General features: G+C 39.1%; 1 protein-coding gene across 3 annotated transcripts in view; it reads left to right on the top strand.

Annotated features, from left to right (window-relative positions):
• LOC110563726 (contactin-associated protein like 5-1-like) overlaps positions 1-22,085 on the top strand; it is a 785,262-nt gene that overhangs the window by 431,665 nt on the left and 331,512 nt on the right. For all 3 annotated transcript variants that reach the window (XM_060371606.1, XM_060371607.1, XM_060371608.1), the window contains exons 9-10: positions 8,643-8,792; positions 12,533-12,704. In XM_060371606.1, the coding sequence (XP_060227589.1) occupies positions 8,643-8,792; positions 12,533-12,704 (322 nt within the window). The remainder of the gene's footprint in view (positions 1-8,642; positions 8,793-12,532; positions 12,705-22,085) is intronic.

Raw genomic sequence — 22,085 nt, forward strand, 5'->3', positions numbered from 1 at the left:
TTGAGAAAAACTTCAAGTCTCTGAAGAAAGAAATTGAAGAAGATATCAGAAGATGGAAAGATCTCCCGTGCTCATGGATTGGTAGGATTAACATTGTGAAAATGGCCATACTGCCAAAAGCAATCTACAGATTCAATGCAATTCTCATCAAAATACCATCTCAATTCTTTACAGACCTTGAAAAAAAGATTCTCAGCTTCATATGGAGAAACAAAAAACCCAGAATCTCCAAAACGATCCTGTACAACAACAGATCATCTGGACGTATCTCCATTCCTGATCTCAAGCTGTACTACAGGGCAACAGTAATAAAAACTGCATGGTACTGGCATAGAAACAGAAAGGAGGATCAATGGAACCGCATAGAAGACCCAGAAATAAATCCACACACCTATGAATACTCGATATTCGACAAAGAAGCCAATTCCATTCAATGGAAAAAAGACAGCATCTTCAACAAATGGTGCTGGACCAACTGGATGTCTACATGCAGAAAAATGAAAATAGATCCATATTTATCACCCTGCACAAAACTAAAGTCAAAGTGGATCAAGGACCTCAACATAAAACCAGATACCCTAAATCAATTGGAAAAAAAAGTGGGGAACAGCCTAGAACTCATTGGCACAGGAGACAACTTCCTGAACAGAACACCAACAGCACAGGCTCTAAGAGCAACAATCAATAAATGGGACCTCATGAAACTGAAAAGTTTCTGTAAAGCAAAGGATACCGTCATCAAAACAAAACGACTGCCTACAGATTGGGAAAGAATCTTCACTTACCCTTTATCTGACAGAGGACTAATATCCAGTATATACAAAGAACTAAAGAAGCTGAAAAGCAGCAATCCAAGTAATCCAATTAAAAAATGGGGAACAGAGCTAAACAGAGAATTCTCGACAGAGGAATATCGAATGGCAGAAAAACACTTAAAGAAATGCTCATCCTCATTAGCCATCAGGGAAATGCAAATCAAAACGACCCTGAGATATCACCTTACACCCATCAGAATGGCCAAGATGAAAAACTCAAGCGATAACACATGCTGGAGAGGTTGTGGAGAAAGGGGAACCCTGCTCCACTGCTGGTGGGAATGTAAACTGGTACAACCACTCTGGAAAGCTATCTGGCGCTTTCTAAGACAAATAGGAATAGTGCTTCCTACAGACCCAGCTATACCACTGCTAGGTATATACCCAAAGTTTGTTCAAGTACACAAAAAGGACACTTGCTCAACCATGTTTATAGCAGCTCTATTTGTAATAGCCAGAACCTGGAAACAACCCAGATGTCCATCAACGGTGGAATGGGTACAGAAATTGTGGTATTTTTATACAATGGAATACTACTCAGCAATCAAAAAGGAGGAAATCATGAAATTTGCAGGCAAATGGTGGGATCTAGAAAAGATCATTCTGAGTGAAATATCCCAGAAGGAGAAAGACAAACATGGGATATACTCACTTATATAGACCTATAAGATATGATAAACATAATGAAATCTATACACCTAAAAAAGATAATCAATTGAGCGGACATGAGGTAAGATGATCAATCCTCATTTAGAAAGACAGATGGGATGTGCATTGAACGTATGACAGGAGTCTACTGAGCGCATCTGAAAGACTCTAACTAGCAGTGTTTTCAAAGCAAAGACTCATGACCAAACCTTTGGCAGAGTACAGGGAATCATAAGAAAGAAGGGGAGTTAGTCTGATGGGGAAAGGATAGGAGCTCCACAAGGACCAAATATATCTGGGCACAGGGTCTTTTCTGAGACTGACATTCAACCAAGGACCATGTATGGACATAACCTAGAACCTCCACTCAGATGTAGCCTGTGGTAGCTCAGTAACCAATTGGTTTCCCAAAGTGAGGGGAACAGGGACTATTTCTAACAGGAACTCGATGACTGGCTCTTTGGTCTCCCCACCCCCGAAGGGAGGAGCAGTCCTGTTAGGCCACAGAGGAGGGCTTTGCAGCCAGTCCTGAAGATACCTGATAAAACAGGATCAGATGAATGGGGAGGAGGTCCCCCCCATCAGTGGACTTGGAAAGGGGCACGGTGGAGATGAGGGAGGGAGGGAGGGAGGGACTGGGAGGGAATGAGGGATCGGGACACGGCTGGGATACAGAGTTAATAAAATGTAACTGATAAAAAAAATAAAATAAAATAGCCACAAAAAAAAAAATAAATAAATAAATAAATAAATAACTAGATCTGGCAGATAGACGTGCTTCTTTTTGCAGAGTTTGATAAACACAATTATTTACACTATACCATTGATGCATACTCAGGGTTCCAATGAGCAGCTGCTTTAAGTTGTAAAAAGGCTGATTGCCTAATTGCATTTATTGGAAATAATGGCAGTTATGTTATACCTTTACAAATTAAGACTGAAAATGCATCTGCATACGAATCCAGTAACATGAAGCAATTCTTTGAATATTATAATATAAAGCATATTACTAGTATACCACAGAATCCTACAGGACAGGCAGTTGTAGAAAGACCTAATCAGAGATTAAAAGTGATGCTTACCAAACAAAAAGGAGATGTAAAGACCCCAGGGACAGGCTAACTATTGCTTTGTTAACTCTAAATTTTCTTAATGTTGGAGAAAAAGGAACAACAACAGCTGAGTGGTACTGGGTTATAGAAAAAAAATAAACTTTAGAACTAGAACAACCCATTTATCATAAGGATATGCTGACAGCAGAAAGAAAACATGAAATAGTTTTGAGATACGGACTTGGTTATGCTTAGGTATCTACAGATAATGAAAAATATGGTTATCAACAAAACTTATAAATATTATATTTAACCCTGTATAGCTGAGACATGAATGTCTTTGCATGGTAAATGGATCTTTTTGGCTATCTTGTCCTCATGATGCAAAAATGTACCTACCTATAACATTACCTTTAAAAGTTTGTTATTTTCAGAGAAAAGGATCATATAAAAATGAAGATTAAGCAAGTAGCCTAGATTATTCAGCATCAAGGATTTCCTCAGTTACTGTTTCTACAAGAATCTAAAGTCAGGTCAATGTCAAAAGGATGAACCCAAATGATCATCCCACAGAGACTAGACAGAAAAGATAAAGGCTAGAGAGGAAACACTGAGACTGGACTGAAAACGGAGAAACTAGACACAAAATACAGAGACTGAAAAAATAAGTACAGCTAGCTTTTTCAGCACTTAGCCAATATCTTAATTTTTTAAGGGTGCACAAAGATTTTTTGAGACAAGAAAATATAACTTTAAGAACACAACACTCCCATTCCGTGAGAAGTGGGGTTGAGTGTTATTGGTCATGTACTCCAAATGGTGGGTTATGGGTTGATGATGGTAAGGGAGAAAAGAAAGTACAGGTTAAAATCAGGTCTGTCTTTCTTTTTTCCTTCCATCTTTCTTTTTCTCTTCTCTTTCTTTCCTATCTGGTGTTAGAAGAAAGGAAGAAAGAAAACGAATGGTAAAACAAAAGAGGAGGGACATAGGATTATAGGAAAAAAGGTAGATTATTGAATCTACTCATCTCAAATAATGTAAGATTATAGGATAAAGGTAGATTATTGAATTTACTTGTCTCGATTTTACATTGGTATGGATTACTGTATATTGATAGAAATTTAAGATTACTTTGTTCAAATTTGTTTAATGTATTCTAGAAAGTGTTTGGGACATGCTGTGTAAGATTAACTAGCCTACAAGCTTTTGCAGGTTTTCCTCTCTCCACCTCCCATCCCTCCCAGGCACCCTGGGATTACAATTCTGTGCCACAGTCTTTGGCTTTTAGGTGGGTCCTGGGGATAATCAGGCATGAACTTCAAGGGATTCTGACCGCTGAACCATCTCAGCCACATGCATATTATGCATATGCATTTTTTGCTTTGTTTTTGTTGCTGTTTGTTTGTTTTAGTGCAAATGTCCAAATTTCTTCCACAGAGATTTTGAGGAAATTGATTTGAGTAAAATATTTTCCAGAACCGTATTTCAAGGGCTCTTGATATACCCTATTCTTATGCTGGCACACAAGCCCTTGGGAGACTGGGTTCTCTTCCTACCTGCTTTCTTATCTCTTGTCCATTTTTCTTTCCTTAACTATTTCTGTTCTCTGTTATCTATTTCTTTATTATCAGGGCAGATGTCTGTCTCCTAGAGTTTTGCTCAATGAGTTTATGAACTCTGACACGTACCTACTCTGTGAAATATCCTAGGCTTATTGTAGTAACACATCTTTCTTCCCTGCCTGCCATCACTGTCTCACCTAGAGCTGTAAGCTGCAACGCTTTGTTGCTGGATTTGTCTTTAATATTTATCAGAATATATTAATTATATGTAATTGGTTCATTAAAACATATTCACAGACATGTATAATATATTTTGATCACATTTATGGTCCATTAATCTCTTACTGTCTTTCTCCCCTTTCCATTTTTATTGATCCCTCCACTTTCAAACTAGTCCCTTTTCTACTTTCTTTTTTTTTAAACTTTCATCCATTTATTTATTTATTTAATATTAATTATAGTTTATTCACTTTGTATCCCAGCTGTATCCTCCTTCTTCATTCCCTCCCACCCTCCCTCAATAATCTCCTCTTAAGCCTCTCTTCAAGTCCACAGAGAGAGGACGTCCTCCTTCCCATACACCTGACCCTAACTTATCAGGTCTCATCAGGACAGGCTGCAATGTCCTCCTCTTGGCAAGGCTGCTCCCCCATCAGGAGAAGGTGATCAAAGAACTGGCCACTGAGTTCATGTCAGAGACAGTTCCTGTTTTAATTACTAAGGAACTCACTTGGATACTGAGCTGCCATGGGCTATATCTGTGCAGGGGTTCTAGGTTGTATCCAAACATGGACCTTGGTTGGAGTATAGGTCTTAGAAAAGACACTTTTGCCCAGATATTTTGGTATTGTTGTTCTTCTTGTGCAGCTCCTGTCCTTTCCAGGACTTACTGTCTTCAACTTCTTTCATAAGATTTGCTGCACTCTGCCAGAAGTTTGGTTAAGACTCTCATCATCTGCTTTGATACACTGCTAGGTATAGTCTTTTAGAGGCCCTCTGTGGTAGGCTCCTGTCCTGTTTCCTGTTTTCTCCTTCTTCCAATGTCCATCCCATTTGTCTTTCTGAGTGAGTATTGATCATCTTACCCAGGGTCCTCCTTCTTGCTTAGCTTCTTTAGGTGTACAGATTTTTATAGGTTTATCCTATATTATAGGTCTAGTATCCACTTATAAGTGAGTATATACTATGTGTGTCTTTCTGCTTCTGGGATACCTCATTCAGGACCAGGATGATCTTTTCTAGATCCTACCATTTGCCTGCAATTTTCATGATTTCCTTGTTTTTAATTGCTGAGTAATATTCCATTGTGTAAATGCACCACAATTTCTGTATCCATTCCTCAGTTGAGGGACATCTGGGTTGTTTCTAGGTTCTGGCTAATACGAATAAAGCTGCTACAAACATGGTTAAACAAATATCCTTATTGTGTACTTGAGCATATTTTGGATATATGCCTAGTAGTGGTGTGGCTGGATCTTGAGGAAGCACTATTGCTAATTTTCTGAGAAAGCACCAGATTGATTTCCTAAGTGGTTGTACCAGTTTACATTTTCACCAGCAATGGAGGAGGGTTCCCCTTTCTCCACATCCTTTCTAGCATATATTGTCACTTGAGTATTTGATTTTAGCCATTCTGATGGGTGTAAAGTGAAATCTGATGATTTGCATCTCCCTGATGACTAAGTACATTTAGCATTTCTTTAATTGTTTTTCTGCCATTCTATATTCCTCTACAGAGAATTCCCTCTTTAGCTCTGTATTCCATTTTTAAATTGGATTACTTGATTTGTTGCTTTTTAACTTCTTGTGATTTTATATATTCTGGGTATTAGCCCTCTGTCAGACATAGGGTTTGTGAAGATCAGTTGATGAAGACAGTATGTAGGCTGTCATTTTGTTCTGACAGCAGTGTCCTTTGCTTTATAAAAGCTGTTCAGTTACATGAAGTCCCATTTATTGATTATTCCGGAAGTTGTCTTCTGTGCCAATGAGTTCTAGGCTCTGCCCTACTTTTTCTTCTAACCAATTTAGTGAGTCTGTTTGTTTGTTTGTTTGTTTGTTTGTTTGTTTTGTCTTTGATCTACTTGGACTTTATTTTGTGTCTGGTGATAAATACGGATCTATTTGCATTTTTCTAGACATCCACTTAGACCAGCACCATTTGTTGAAGATGCTGTCTTTTTTCGAGTGTATGGTTTTAGCTTCCTTATCAAAAATCAGGTATTCATAGGTTTTTCATAGGTTTGTGAGTTTATTTCTGGGTCGATTCCTTTGATCCACCATACTGTTTCTATGCCAGTAACATGTAGTTTTTATTTCTATTGCTCTATAGTACAGCTTGAGATCAGTGATAGAGATACCTCCAGAGGATCTGTTGTTGTACAGGATTTTTTTTGGCAATTCCATATAAAGTTTTTCCATATAAAGTTGAGAATTGTTCTTTCAAAATCTGTAAAGAATTTTTTTGGTATCTTGATGGGAATTGCACTGAATCTGTAGATTGCTTTTGGTAGGTTGGCCATTTTCACTGTGTTAACTCTACTGATCCATGAACAAGGAAGATCTTTCCATCTTCTGATATCTTCTTTTTCTTTCCTCAGAGACCTGAAGTTTTGTTTGTTTTTTTTTTTAAACAGGTCTTTCACTTGTTTGGTTAGAGTCACACCAAGGTACTTTATGTTATTTGTAGGTATTGTGAAGGGTTTTGTTTCCCTAATTTCTTTTCAGCCTTTTTGTCTTTTGTATACAGAAAGGCTACTGATGCTTTTGTGTTAATTTAGTATCCAGCCACTTTGCTGAAGGTGTTTATAAGCTGAAGGAGTTCTGTGGTTGAATTTTGGGGTCACTCATGTATCCTATCATGTCATCTGCAAATAGTGATACTTTGACTTCTTCCTTCCCAATTTGTATCCCCTTGATCTCATTTAGCTGCCCTTTCTACTTTCATTATCTTTAACTTTAATAATGCAATGAGTTTCTATAGTGTTATTTACAAATGGGTGGGGATTTACAAGTTCTGAAGGAAACTGTTATTCAGGAACTATTAACAGTATAGAAATCATGGTGGGTTAAGGTGTCTTAAGCCCCTCACATTATATGTCAGGGTGTTGGTGGGGCAAATGTTGTGTAGATCTTATATCATAGCTCTTGTGAACTTAAGAGTGCAAACAGTCATGCTATGCCCAGAATCAGCTTAGGTGTCCATTGACTGTGCTGCTAGTCTCTTTGTTTTCCCATTTCCTTAATGTAAAATTGTGGTGCTTAAATCTTTTCTGCAAGTGTCCCTGCCTTTTAACTGTACATCATTCTACAATACAAAAGCACAGGATATTAATATATTAATTTTCCCAACTCCAAGACTGTTTTGGTCCCATGGTTTTGTCCATCACTGTTCATTCGTATAAGTGCCTGAACACTTGAGCTGAAGTGTCTGCAGATACAACCATAGTAGTAGTTATAATCCTTAGAACCATTTTTATGTACAACAAGCACTTCTTTTTTGCAGGTGAGGAAACTGAGGTTTTGAGAATTAAGGTAGCGCAGCACACAACCAAGCACATTTTAGGTCATCTGAATGATGAACATGTTATCAATTTTGTGTTACTGTGGCCTGAGCAGTCAATAGGGCTGGTTTTGTCAGTGTTCAGTTGGCCATTCATACAGGAGTGTCCATAGACAGCAATTTTTTTTTAATAAAGAGACTGGCTGTTCATGTCCACTTCTTAATGCAATTTTCTGAGTAAACATGTCAGTGCTGCAGTGCAGCTGAAAGGGATCTGGGACAAAGTACAGGACAGATTGCTTTCATAAGCAACATTTTCCCCTCCAAATGCTCCCTGAATTGTCCTCTGATCAACTTTGATCCTTTGAAGGATGATATAAGTATGATCAAATAAGTATGATCGTATTTTCAGGCGATGAATCAAAGCTCAGGGAAGGCAGATGACTCTGTCAATGTTTTATGAGAAACTTCACAAAAACTGTTAGAGTCTACAAAGACAGTTCAGCCAGTCAAGATGCTTTCCACCAAAACTGACCATATGAATTCAGTTCCTGGGATCCAGGTAGGAAAGGAGAAACTCAACTAGCACAAATTGTCCTTTGACCTTCACATGTACACCCCCCCGAATACACACAAGTAGCCAACTAAATATATTAAAATTTATATAGCTGGTATTCAGTTAATTTGAGCCCTGACTGCAGTAGGAAACTCTCTCTGTCTTGCAATGGCTCTGGCTTTGTACATATCAGTAATCTGACACTAAAGTAGAAGCAAAGTGTCTAGAGAATGAAGAAATGATGGGTATGGGAAAGACTAGGAGGCTATTGAAGTGGGTATGCTCAAAGCTTATTATATTACTAAATAAAATTGTCCATGTGTAGTTTCAATGATTAATCATACTAATTAATATATAGCATGTCTTTATTTGGCACAGATGTCCCATATATTTGGTTTGTCCTTTGTTTCTGAGCGTACACTATCAGAATTTAAGAAAACAGACTAGGCTATAAAGCAGAGAAGAAAGATGATCCTCATGGAAAAGCCCTTCCTGCTTCTCTTTTAGGCAACGACTTGAATGATGGCCTGTGGCATTCTGTCAGTATCAATGCCAGGAGAAACCGCATTACTCTCACACTGGATAATGATGCTGCTTCCCCTGGTCCGGAAACCTCCCGGCTGCAGATTTATTCTGGAAATAGTTACTACTTTGGAGGTAAGTTTGCTAGCCTTTTTCTTGAAGTAAAGGGACAGGGAAATTATTCCATCACATTCTTTGTCAGTTAGACAACCTTCCCTAAAGCCATGCATGCACACATATGGGCACATTCAAGCACCAAACAGCGAGAAACCAAACCCCCAGACAACTATGAAAATATAAGTTATCTCTAGGGCAGAAGGCTACTGGCGCTGGGTTACATAACTCATGAAAAGAGATTCTTGTAGCTATGCCAAGCTCCGTAGTCACACTGGGAAGGAGAAACTCAGCTTAAAACACAGAAAAGGAGCTGAGAGTCAGCAAGTACCACAAGAGGTACTTGAGTGGGAGGCACCACCTGTCTGCTGGGCCATCTCAGTCACTCCACTGCCACTTTACTTTGTGAGTTTCATATCCCCCTCCCCATGTCTTAGAGATCATCAGCACCACACAGTATGACAGAACAAAATGGAGAGGAGCAGGTCTCCTTAGGGAAAGGGGAAGCCATTGCTGTTTCTGAGTTGCTGCTCTTTCTAATGTTTCCTGAACCCTTGCAACACTTCCAGTAACACAAACAAAAACAATCAGGGGTGGACAAAGCTTATGTGCCATTTTACCATTTTTATGAATGTATCAATGTTGAGTATTTTAATGGAATCTTTTTTAAAAGAGATGGTCCCTACTTCTCTAGCAGGTGGTCATTTTTAAAGAAGCCACATCTAACAGGGATGTAGTCTCCATGGCTCTCTAATTCCCTGGACTCACATTCTAGAACACATAAAATAAGCTCACTTTCAGAATTACACTGAGGTATATACAAGAGAAGAATGCAGGCTTGTTGAACCTTAGGGGTGGAGGGCTTACTCAGTGTGTAAAAGTTACTGGTATCCACATAGAACCTCATACGCACCCAACCCCATGCACACTCAATTCTTCCACGGTCTTCACCTTCCACAGTGTGGGGAGTGGACCCAACCTGGGAAATATCTTGTAGATGTGATCATGATCCAGCCCTGCTCTACAGCTGACAGTTCCTTCTCACATGGTAACTGAAGACAAGCATTGCATGATAGCATTCACTGAAGAGATAGCATGAGGACTTCATGGGAAAAGACATTTATTGCTCAAACCTGAGGACTTGAGTTTTATCCTTAGAACCTGTAGTGGGAGAAGAGAATGGGCTGTACAATTCTGTCTTGTGACTTCCATATATGCATGGGAGCACATGCATGCCTGCACTCTTTCTTGCTCACACATAGTGACAAAAATAACAAAAACAGCAATGAAACATACATTGTAGTTACCTGGAGACTGCCACATACTAATTATAAACCCAAACTCTGTAGTAATCGCTTAGCTCCAAAATCTACTAATCAACCTGTTCTTCCAAAGGAAGTATGTGACGGGCTTGAAATAGAAAAACAAAACCAAAACCAAACAAACAAAAACACCTCTTTTCACAGGTACAAAATACATACTTAGGGTCTCTATGGAGAGGAATTGTATGGAACAAGATCAATGAGGTTGGATTTTAACATGAAGAAGGGCCACAATCTATCACCCACAATCACCATTACATATCCAGAAGTATCATATCATTTTAAGTGATAATATGACAATATAATAGATAACAGAGCTGTTATTTGTTGAAATAAAATAATCTGTAGGTTGGAGAGATGGCTCAATCCTAAAGCACTTGCTATGTCAGCATAAAGACCTGGGTTTGGATACCTAGAGTCCTCTGAAAGCCAGACTCTGTAGCACATGACTGTTACCTTTGTGCCACTTATGCCAGCTCCCCTGGTGGATTCAGTGGGAAAGAGAAGACGCATCTCCACACAAGGTAGAAAGCACCAGCTCCTGAGGTTGTCTTCTAATCTATGTGCGTAGGCTATGGCACGTGCTCACTCACAGTCAAGTACATTGTCAGCCAAAAATTAACAAAACCATAATCCATGGGAGGCTGTAGAGACACAGAGTGTGTGGAACACATTCGAATGTGTGTTCATTGCAGCCCCATAGTGAAGGCAATTGAATGGGAGCAAATTCTGAGCAATGCTTTCAACTGCTAGCTCTTCATTCTATATCACATATGGTATTTCAGCAATGCAGAAAGAACCATGGTCAGGAATTTATTTCCAGGCAAAATGGCTTTGAGTTATCATGTTTAAATAATCATCTGAAATATCACAGAGACAAAATGGCTCTCCTCCCCCAGCTGGAATATTGCTAAATTCTTGGTGGGTTTCCAGGGGTGCTAGATATAGAACAGGAAGATTTATCTATGATTTGAGAAGTGTTTAAACAAACCTTATACACACAGACTGTAAACTTAAGGAAGGTGAAAAGTGAGCTTCAGCAATAATAGTCAACTTACATAAATTCTCTCTATAGCTTCAATTAGAAGTTGCAGCATCTCTTCATTTTACCGTGTGCTGTGAGCTATTAACCAGCTGCTGGGCTCCAGCCCTGCAGTGACTGTCTGCTAGAGATGGGTGAAACAATCCCCCGTTTATTTATAGCTTATTGCCATGTTTACAAGATCACATTCCCATGTGCTTTAACCTATTAAAACCACAGAGATGGAGTTTGTAAGAGCACACATACCCATCTACCTGCTTAGTCTTCACCTGTCTTAATGAGGAGTAGGTTGGCCTTGCAGGTGATGTGAAATGGGAGCAATGCATTTTCATTTTTAAAAGAACACTCTTTAGGACTTTTGGTGATAATCTTTCACATGTGCCTATAACTGTGTGCCCTTAAGCCCACAGTTCTCTTAATGTCTGGATTTACTTTGCACAGTATGTCAAAAATTCTGCTTGGTTCCTGAGTGTACCTTTCACAGGAGCTAATCCTGTTAATACTCCACAATTAACCAGACAATTATGCTGCTGCCATCCATACCAGAACATAATTTCCTTAGAAACTGTAATTCAGAGTTGCAGTGTGATTTTAGATATGTGTTTTGAGACAAAACCAACATTCCCAAGCACTTAAAATATGGGAAGTGTGTGTGAAAGATGTCATGCAAAGGAAAGACAAATATCTTTCCAGCAGCAAAGAAATATGTGTGTGTCTGTGAGTGTTAGTGTATGTGTGTATGTAGCTGATTCAGTTGGCAAAATGCTTGTCATGCAACTGAGTTTGGACTCCCAGTACTCATATAAAATGCTGGGCTTGGCATGGAAGCCTTCAAATTCCAGTGCTGGCAAGGCTTGGATAAGCAGGCTCCTGGAGCTCTCTGACAACCCAGCCTACCAAAGTCAGAAGGCTCTGGGAAAAATGAAGAGGCAGTGTCACAAAAATAGAGTGAAGAGGGAAGGCAGATCTCTGAAGCTCATGACCAGCTAATATAGATAAATTGGTCAACCCATGGTTCACAAAGATACCTATCTCAAAGAATAAAATGGGAAGCGATATAGAAAGATATCCTGGTGTCAACTTCTGGCTCCTAAACATTACCACATGAAACACACACACATTCAAACGCACACACAAACATACATGGTGGGGGGGGATTAAGATAAATGTTATACCAATTATATTCTCTTTGTCCCTTTCTCCTTTGTACAGTGACTGAGTATCCCCATTTTGCATCATTCTGCCCCCCCTCCTGATCTAGAATTTACAACAAAAGTGTGCCCTGTTATAAATAAAACAGTGCTCAAATAATTAGACTTCAGAGTCTTCCATCAATAGATTACCAATGCAATGACAGATCACTTCAGTGTTCTTCACCTTTTTTCTCTGTCCCACAGGGTGCCCTGAAAATTTCACCGATTCCCAATGCTTAAATCCCATTAATGCTTTCCAAGGCTGCATGAGGCTCATCTTTATTGATAACCAGCCCAAGGACCTCATTTCAGTTCAGCAAGGTTCCCTGGGGAATTTTAGTGATTTACACATTGATCTGTGTAGCATCAAAGACAGGTAATTATTGTCTCGTCTCCTCTGTTCCCCCACTCCTTCCCATTCTCACTCTTCTAAATATGAGTTTCTTTAAGCAAAATTCTAATCTGCCGAGAGTAACCACATTAGATATAATTGAATTGTCTAATGAAAAATATTTCTGAAAGGGTTTCAATCCTAGAGAAAATGGTTTAAATTAGTTGAAAGTCTCTTCATGTTGACTTGCAGCAAATGGGATATGCAAATTAAATCAAAATACAAATTTGTGAAAGGATTAAAATTTTATGCATGAACAACACAGGATTACTTAGAAGTTAAGAGTAAAGCATAAAGGAGGGAGAAATTATTCTCCCCTAAACCATTTCATTCTTCACCTGTTGTGGGTAACTTTCCAATGTTTTCACAAGGCTTCAGGAAATCTACAGCTAAGGCTTTGGCTGTGCTCAGCGCAGATGTCCTCAATTGGAAATGACTGATCCTAACTGCCACCAACACCACTCACTATTTCTTTAGTAACAAAGTGACTAGACTCTAGCTAGTGAGAATCCGAACTTTTATTCAACAACTGAGAGATCTAGCTTGACATTCAGTTTCTAGTTGCATCTCTCTTGGCATTTGACTCCTACTATGGTAGAAGTTTCTAGATTTAAAGTCATGAAACCAAAGGGAATGGATGCTAAATTTCAACAGCATTTTGCCATGTTCCTTCTGTGCAAGGATGCATTTTATAACTAACAGCATTTAATAATTTTCTTGGCAATACATATTTCCCAAGAAGCAAGTAACTAATGACTTGTCTTGCAAATGAATTTGTCTTAGGTTCAGGAGACATGCTATAGCTCAGCTGATTTGCTATAATTCAGCTCATGGTCATGAAGGGAAAGCACATGGCTTCCACTTAGCTCAGGATGTGGACCTGGAATCATCACAAAAAGGGCCTTTGTGCTAGGAGATTTTGGTTTCATGATCTATATGAGAATTGACAAGGAAGAGTATCATATTTAGCTAGAAACATAAGTTGAGAAAAAGGTAAGGCAGAGTTAGGGGAAATCAGGAGGTGAGTGTCCCAATCCAAGTGAAAAATGATGGAAAGCATCAGGTCCCTTTACTGGGAAACCCAGGAAATAAGCCATGCAGAACTTTGTTGTTTGCCAGTGCTGGAAATGAGCATTATAATTAGATGGAACATTATCCCACATTTCTGATAATATCATTGCACACAGGATCACCAACACACTACACTGACTTTGATCCATGTGCTTTTTTTTGCCCATTTGACCAGCTGGGAAAGTGGGTAATAAAATGTGTACTTCATTAAAATGTGCTAATTTAGAGGTCTGCAAATCAAAGCTATTATGTGAAATGGATACCACCCCAAGTGTATATTCTTGGCAAAGGAGAAGATTCAAAATTCAACAGCTGGTGCAGCACTTTATGTATTACAGATCAACACAGGGACATTTGTCAACTGGAATCTCCTTGATGCCTTAATATACAATCAAGAAAGCTCTCGTTATTTTTGATTACATGAAAACTATGGCCATGTACCCTGCACCGTTACTTTTATGTAATTGTAGTCTTGAGTAATTATATTACATACATTTGTGTTTTGTTTAATTGTGTAATGAAAACTGTGTTTTCGTTAGTGTGTAAATAATATATTTCCCTTATTTCAGTATTTTTCTAACAAAATTGAAAACTGTGTCCAAATCTTTGTTTGGTCTCTTGATGATTTAATTTGCATTAGGTTGGAATCTGGAAGCGGGATGAGGGGTTACAAAGGTAGGCGTTTCCTGAGTTCTGTGTTTGTTTTTAATTTTGTAATGAAGTTAAAGTCATAATGAAAGTGCATATACATGCAAAATAGTACTGGCAATAGAAGAGAAGGAAGAAAAAATATGGTATAGGAGCATAAAATAAAATCAGGCAGAGAGGAAAAACCTCACAGCTTGAGGAAGCAGACACGGGGTGTTCTCTGGGACTTCCTAGTCATCTGGAACATCAAGCTATAGTTCATGAGAAACCTCTCCAATGTTCTACATTTCATGTGTTAATCACTGTGAATTGAAAGTGTGAGCCAGCTGGTATGAACTTGCCTACTCGGGAGACATGGGGGGGCAGTGGTAGGGATATCTGGCATGCTCCTCCTGCCCACACTTGTACACAAGCATGTATGCATGTGCATACATGCACATAAAACCCCCCACACCCATCAAATAATGTGGGTAAGCCTTTGTTAAGACTGACAGAAGCATATTTCTATGGAGCTTTCTGGAATGCCAGGGAAATTTTGGATGCCACAAGTCACATTGACTGTGGACTACCCTCATACTGCAATACAACTGAGGAAGGTGCTTAGATTTAATCCAGTCTAAGTCCTGAACATTCAGAAATGAACATCATGTGAAAGGTACAAAATTTATGATCCAATAGGACCTACTGGCCTGATCTCAATTATTGTATCCTAAGATTCCCTTCTAATTGTTTTTAACTTTTATTTTTATATTAATTACAGTTTATTTACTTTATATCCCAGCTGTAGCCCCCTTCCTCATTTTCTCCCAATCCCACTCTCCCTCCCTCCTCTCCTCCCTACCCCTCTCTAATTCCACTGATAGGAGAGGTCCTCCTCCTCTTCCCTCTGACCCTAGCTTATCAGGTCTCATCAGGACTGGCTGCACTATCCACCTCTGTGGCCCAGGAAGGCTGCTCCTCCCTCAGGGCAAGGGGAGGTCAAAGAGCCAGCCACTGAGTTCATATCAGAGACAGTCTTTGTTCCTCTTACTAGGTTATCCACTTGGATACTGAGCTGCCATAGGCTACATCTGAGCAGGGATTCTAGGTTATATCCAAACCTGGTCCTTGGTTGGAGAATCAGTCTCAGAAAAGATCCCTGTGCCCAGATAAATTTTGTCTTTGTGGAGCTCCTGTCCTCTCCAGGTCTTACTTACACCCACTTCTTTTATATGATTCCCTGCACTCTGCCCAAGGTTTCGTTATGAGTCTCAGCATCTGCCTTGCAACAAATCAAGTAATCCAATTAAAAAAAATGGGGTATGGAGCTAAACAGAGAATTATCTGTACAAGAATATAGAATGGCAGAGAAACACCTGAAGGAATGCTCAATGTCCTTAGCCATCAGGGAGATGCAAATCAAAATGACCCTGAGATTCACCTTACAACCTTCATAATGGCTAAGATCAAAAACTCAAGTGACAACACATGCTGGAGAGGTTGTGAAGAAAGGGGGACCCTCCTCCATTGTGGGAATGTAAACTTGTACAACCACTTTAGAAATCAATCTGGTGCTTTCTCAGACAACTAGGAATAGTGCTTCCTCAATATCCAACTATACCACTCCTAGGCATATACCCAAAATATGCCTCTAAACCTTCTTTTTTTTTTCTTTAACTTTTATTAGTTACACTTTGTATCCCTCCATAAGCAAGCCCCTCTCTCCTTCCCTCCCAATTCCACCCTCTTTCCCCTTTCCTCGTGCATACCCCTCCCCAAGTCCACTGATAGGGAAGTTCCTCCTCTTATTCCTTCTGATCTTAGTCTACCAGTTCTCATCAGGAGTAGCTGCATTGTCCTCTTCTGTGGCCTGGTAAGGCTGCTCCCCCCTCAGGGGGAGGTGATCAAAGAGCAGGCCAATCAGATTGTGTCAGAGGCAGTCCCTCTTCCCATTACTATGTAACCCACTTGGACACTAAAAGGCCATGGGCTACATTTGTGCAGGGGTTCCAGGTTATCTCCATGCATGCTACTTGGTTGGTTTATGAGTCTCTGGGAAGACCCCTGTGTTCAAATTTTCTGGTTCTGTTGCTCTTCTTGTGGAGTTCCTGTCTTCAAGAGAGAGGACCCTGACTAAAATACTCAATCCCCACACCGAAAGGCAAAGAGGATGGATACCAGAAGAAGAAGAAAACAGGAAACAAGTTAGGAATCTGCCACAGAGGGCCTCTGAAAGGCTCTGCCCTGCAGACTATCAAAGCAGACACTGAGACTTATGGCCAACTGTTGGGCAGAGTGCATGGAATATTATGCATCTAATACTTTTGAAAATGTAAACCATTTGCTTTTTCCATAGGATGAGTCACATATAAAGCAGTGTACTCAGTTTCATGTGGCCAAATATGTCATAAAAGATAATTTCTTCTTCCATATCTGATTCTTGTCCTAGCACATTTTCTAAGAAAAGCATGTGTCTCATTCTCTGGTCAAGATTCTTAGCTTCTCAGCTTGAGCATGAGGAGCCGCAAAGACAGAAGATGGGAAAACATGTTGAGTAACCTACACGGATCCCTGCCCTATGTGTGGGTGTGTGTTAAAAGCAGTGGGTAATATAAAAAGATTGCATTTGGGGTAATACATATGTCTCAGCTCTTCTCTACAACTGAAAGCCTTTAGATCAGGTGCCAAGAACGCCATGGTAAGGGCAATGCCCACACAATCTGAGCATCTCTCTCTAAGTCAGAAATGCAACAATATGGTATCATCCTTTTGTGTGTGAAATGGGCCAAAATCAAAACAGGATCCTCTCTGCTGCTGTTTTTTTTTAAACTAATTATTTGCTGTCCTATTTTATGGAGAAAAAGGAAAAAGAAAGACTGCATTGTATGTAGCAGTTACTGAATAAGCATTTTTAAAATATTACTTCCTTTAACTGTTTTCACAGTCCTATGAAACTCAAGTGGTTTTTCAAGTATGGCCAATGCACAATGTCACAGTGCACAGTGTGAAATGAAGTAAAATCTCTGGGACTGTAAGATGGTTCTGCAGTTGAGAGCCCCTGCTGTTCTCGGAGAGGATCAGTTTCAGTCCCAGTACACACACTGCTTGTTCACTACCACTTGTAACTTCCTCTTCTGGCCTCCATAGGCACCTGCATGCCCATGCACGTAGTCCTACACAGACACACACCTAACTGAAAAACAAAGCAAATCTTAGAAGAATGAGTTATAGATGGGATAGATAGGTGCTGACCTGCAACTGGGGAAGAGGCATGCTTGCAATTTTAAAATGTTGTTCTGTAAACAACATTTACATTTGAGGTCTCTGTAGTCTATTGTTTGGTAAGTGAAGTACAGTAGAGAACATTAAGAAAGCAGCTCTCAAGATTTACCTGAACCTCCTTTCTTGAAAATTACTTAAAAATCAAGTTCAAAACAAAGAAACCAAGGAAATTTTCTCATAGATAAAAATTCCTAATTCATTTCTTGAAAGCAGAAAAATTTCTTCATTATTAAAAAAGATTCCTCTGAGCTGCGGAATGCTATGCCTTAAAGATGGAGCTGGTTTCTGCCTTCCACCTTCCCGATGGTGAGTGCTCTCTGTCACGAACAACTCCACATTTGGCTAAGGCTGAGGATCTGGCTTGCTTCCATGTATGTGGACCTATCTGCATTGCCCCCGTGGCACGCCTGGGTTGGCTACCCAGAGGCTATTTAAGCTGTGGGCTGGCTTTCCCCGGGGTCCCAGGATTGTTCAATGTTCCTGAATAAACTGCATTGAAAGAAAAAATGAAAAAAAAAAAAGTCATAGTAAAAGCTGAACGATATAGTGTTAAAAATGTTATCCGTCGATGCTTTTATCAGTTAGTGCTCTTGGAAGTGTATTTGATAATGTTTAGATTATTATTTAAACATAGTTTATATTCAGTGAACCTGATATTTCTCCCAGTTGTGTTTTCACATGCCAGTGTGTAATTAACTAAAGTTACCTTATTTGTGATGAAGATGGAGAGCTTCTAGAGAAATGTGCATGTGTGTCTGTATCAATAAATGTATATATGTGAATGTGTATATGTGCATGTGTGTGCATTTGTGGATACCAGTATGTGTGAATGTGTATGTGTGTCTGCATGTATGCATTTGTGTGTATTTGTATGTGTATGTGTGTGAATATATTTTGTGTATGTACGTATGTGTGAGAGGGTGTGTGTTCACTGAATATCAGACTGTAGACAGATATACACTGTTAGAAAATTTTGGATCTTCCCACTACACAATATAGACATTTTAATTTCTGCTCATTTGTAGTCTTATCTTTCTGAAATATGTATGTGCATTTCATAGAAAAAATCAATTATAGGCTTGATTAATATACTTTTAACTGGGTTCATAAAAAAAAAGATTCCTCTGTATTGTTATCTTCCCAGCGTCAATGATTCAATAAGCCTTCATCTGACATGCCGATAAGGTCTTTGAAACTTTGTATCATGTTAAAGAGGCTCCCTGTAGCACAGACAATATAATTTTTGTTCCTTATATGTTGATATACACTCCTTGTGTCTGAGAGGGTAGTTCTGGTCCCAAAAGAAGCACTGAATGTCATTGTCAGAATCATTCACAGATATGATTAGAATGAGAAGGTGCTCAATATTTTGGGTTGGTGAAAAAATTGAATCCATCTGCTAATATTTCACTATTGCTTACCAATCAGTATTGCTTCACCATCACTTCTGCTCTTCAGATGCCTAAAGGAAGTCTTATCTGTCTACTTGTGAGACAGTAAAACTCTTATTAACATGCACCACTATACCTTACACCAGAATCAAACTCTAGTTTTTGAGGTGGTGGAGAGAGTCTGTACTATTTATATTTTGGCTCAAGTTTGCATACAATAAGTCAATTTATCTTTTTCTAGGCAGCTTTCAGTTTTTAGAAGGATACACATGTCTTATAAGTAGGGGGCTTTAAAACCAAATTCAGATAGCAATCATGTTTCTTAGAGTTTGGACAAGGGATGATTAAGAGCAAAAGATAGAAAATTGTCCAGGTTCAAAACAATGGGTTGAGCATATGCAGTGTAGATGGCATTTCTCCTTGAATAATTTACCTATGTAAATAACCTAGTGTATCTTCTGAATAAGTGGCTAATGCTTTTGAGTAGGGGAAGAGATTTCAAATTCTCCATAGAGATTTACTCTCACAGTAAAAACATCTCTTCAACATGGTTGAATAGGCTCCTGCAAAGTCTTCTATCCTAGTACTAGAAAATCATGTAGAGTGGTGGAGCACACTTCAACATTGACATGTGCAGAAGAACAGTCAACCAGAAGCAGGTAGTGACTGGAGAGACTAGAAATTGATTTGGATTGTGTGGGTCTCCAGGCACATCAGTCCCTAAACTCACACCGTGTTTACCATATCCAAAATATGGTGGATTTAATAGTAAGAAAATGTCAGATGCACCATTCTACTGACTTTTATATATTCTGAAAGACATATTTTGGCTAAAATAGTGAAAGTGGGTAGATGTCGTACATTTATTTGGCTAACAGCATCATCTAAGAAATGGCTCAAGGTTTATAGATTTGACCAAATAATCTAAGAATTACAAGGGATGGGGAAAGAGCTCATTTAGTGTCATGTTCAGATAACTAGTATATCATGTTTTGTCCAATTCTGATTATACATAGAGTTCCCATGTCTGCTTTAGTACTCTCTACTTCCTTTTCTGCCTCCTCCCCAAAACTTTCACTGGCTACAGTGGTTAAAACCTTCTAGTCTTTAGTTCCTACTCTCACACACTTTACAGCTACATTCACCAAACATGAAAAATAAGCCTGCTTGTATATTTAAAGTCAACATGAGATTGGAGGTTGGATATTTCAGTGGACAATTTGGTGAGCCTCAAGCATCTGAAAATGACAGAAGAAATAAACATTGTAGTGGTCACTCCAGTTACCAGGCTTACTCATGCTAACCTGAAACTCTGAAGTGTGGTTCTGAGGTGCTGTAGAAGTTGGGGAATTATTGTTTAATTATTTAATATCACTGAAAACTGTAAACAGTAATAATTTGTGCTACTCTCCTTACTAGTTTTGAAAACCACTGCTAATTGGTTCTCATGCTTCCTCCACCAGTATACAACTATGAGGACTTCTAACAGCATCTCAGAACCACAGGAACCTGGAGGCTCACACATACTGTCTTCCTCAGTCACTTTCTGCCTTGTTTTCTGAGACAGTCACTCATTGAACCCAGACTTACCAGTTTGGCTAATGTATAGTACTTTCCCAGCATATGTGAGGTTCTCGGAGACATCCCCAGTACTGTCTGAATGAAATAAAAATACCCAAAACCCACCTGCTCCTAGCTTCCCCCTCATAATTAATAGAGTACTTCCTGTGTTTGATTACATGTCCTCAATGTCCAGCTGTAATCATTACTTGTATTTTGCTTTCTAGGGGAAAGTTTTGTTGTTGTTGTTTTGTTTTTAATTTTTAAGCACCACAGATTGAGACACTTTATTTACTTAGAATCATTTGCTGAAAGAACTACCTTGCTTAAGAGCCAAGGTCATCTGAAAATTTTCATTGCAATTGATTTCTAAAGAACTCAAGGCCAAACCACACCACTCAGAAAAACTAGTTTCTCCCTCTCCAAATGTAGCACCATGTAAACAGGACTGAATTCCTCTTCTCATCAGCAATAACAAGCTACCCAGAAGCTTTGATAAAATGCAACTCTTTCTGTAAACACAGCATCTAAAAGTAATCTCAGATCCCCTCAAACTTCTTGGTAAAGCTAACATCTTGTGAATGAACTTCATGAAAGTAGATTATGTGACTTTTGTCCACTATAGAAAAAAGAATATATAACAGTAAAATTCAAAGAAACACCCATAAACTAGGGGAAAGTTCTTGATGTCAACTGTTGCATTCTGCTGATTTGCCCTAAGTCATAACTTGAACACTAAGAGGTTGGAATTCAGCGCTTCTCCTCTTTCTCATCTTGAAAATCTCCCTTGTGGTTAGTACCATATTTTACTCCACTTGAAAACCAAGATCGGCTAATAAAAGCACCACCAGTGCCAGCTGTCATTATTATGAGGTGTGAAGTATTCCTTCTGTAAGCTATAGCTAGTGAGAATATTTTTGTTTAGCAAGGTGATAGTAAAATTAGTCAAGCAAACCATAGTGAAGTGTCTGAGTAATGTATCTATAAATAATACGGTGGAAGGAAGCACATAAGCAGGACATCCTTATTATAGTCTTGTGTCTTTAAAAAAAAGAAATGGGCCATGTCTGCCATGGAAGGTGAGTGTGGAGAGAAGGCAGCTCCAGAGGGGGGAAAAAACAAAACAAAACAGAGAAGGTATCTGCAGGGAAGTTTAAGGATGTGAGAGCTCTCTCCATAATGAGATGTGGAGAGGACCAAGGGAATGCATGCAGCTCCTGGAGACCAGGCTGGCACTGTGAAGTTGCCTCTGTTTGTCCTGCAGGAATGGCACAAGCAGTAGCACTAAAAGGTGCTCACAGGTTTGTGTCCATGTCAGCTCTTTTCTGAAAGTGAAATCACTGAAGAATTCAGATTTCTCATCACCCAGAAAGCAACAATCGAATTGTACATAGTGTGGGCTCTCACTATGTTTATATTTTCCTCATTTTTATCA

This window comes from Meriones unguiculatus, chromosome 18, assembly GCF_030254825.1.
Source record: "Meriones unguiculatus strain TT.TT164.6M chromosome 18, Bangor_MerUng_6.1, whole genome shotgun sequence".
Taxonomy (NCBI): domain Eukaryota; kingdom Metazoa; phylum Chordata; class Mammalia; order Rodentia; family Muridae; genus Meriones; species Meriones unguiculatus.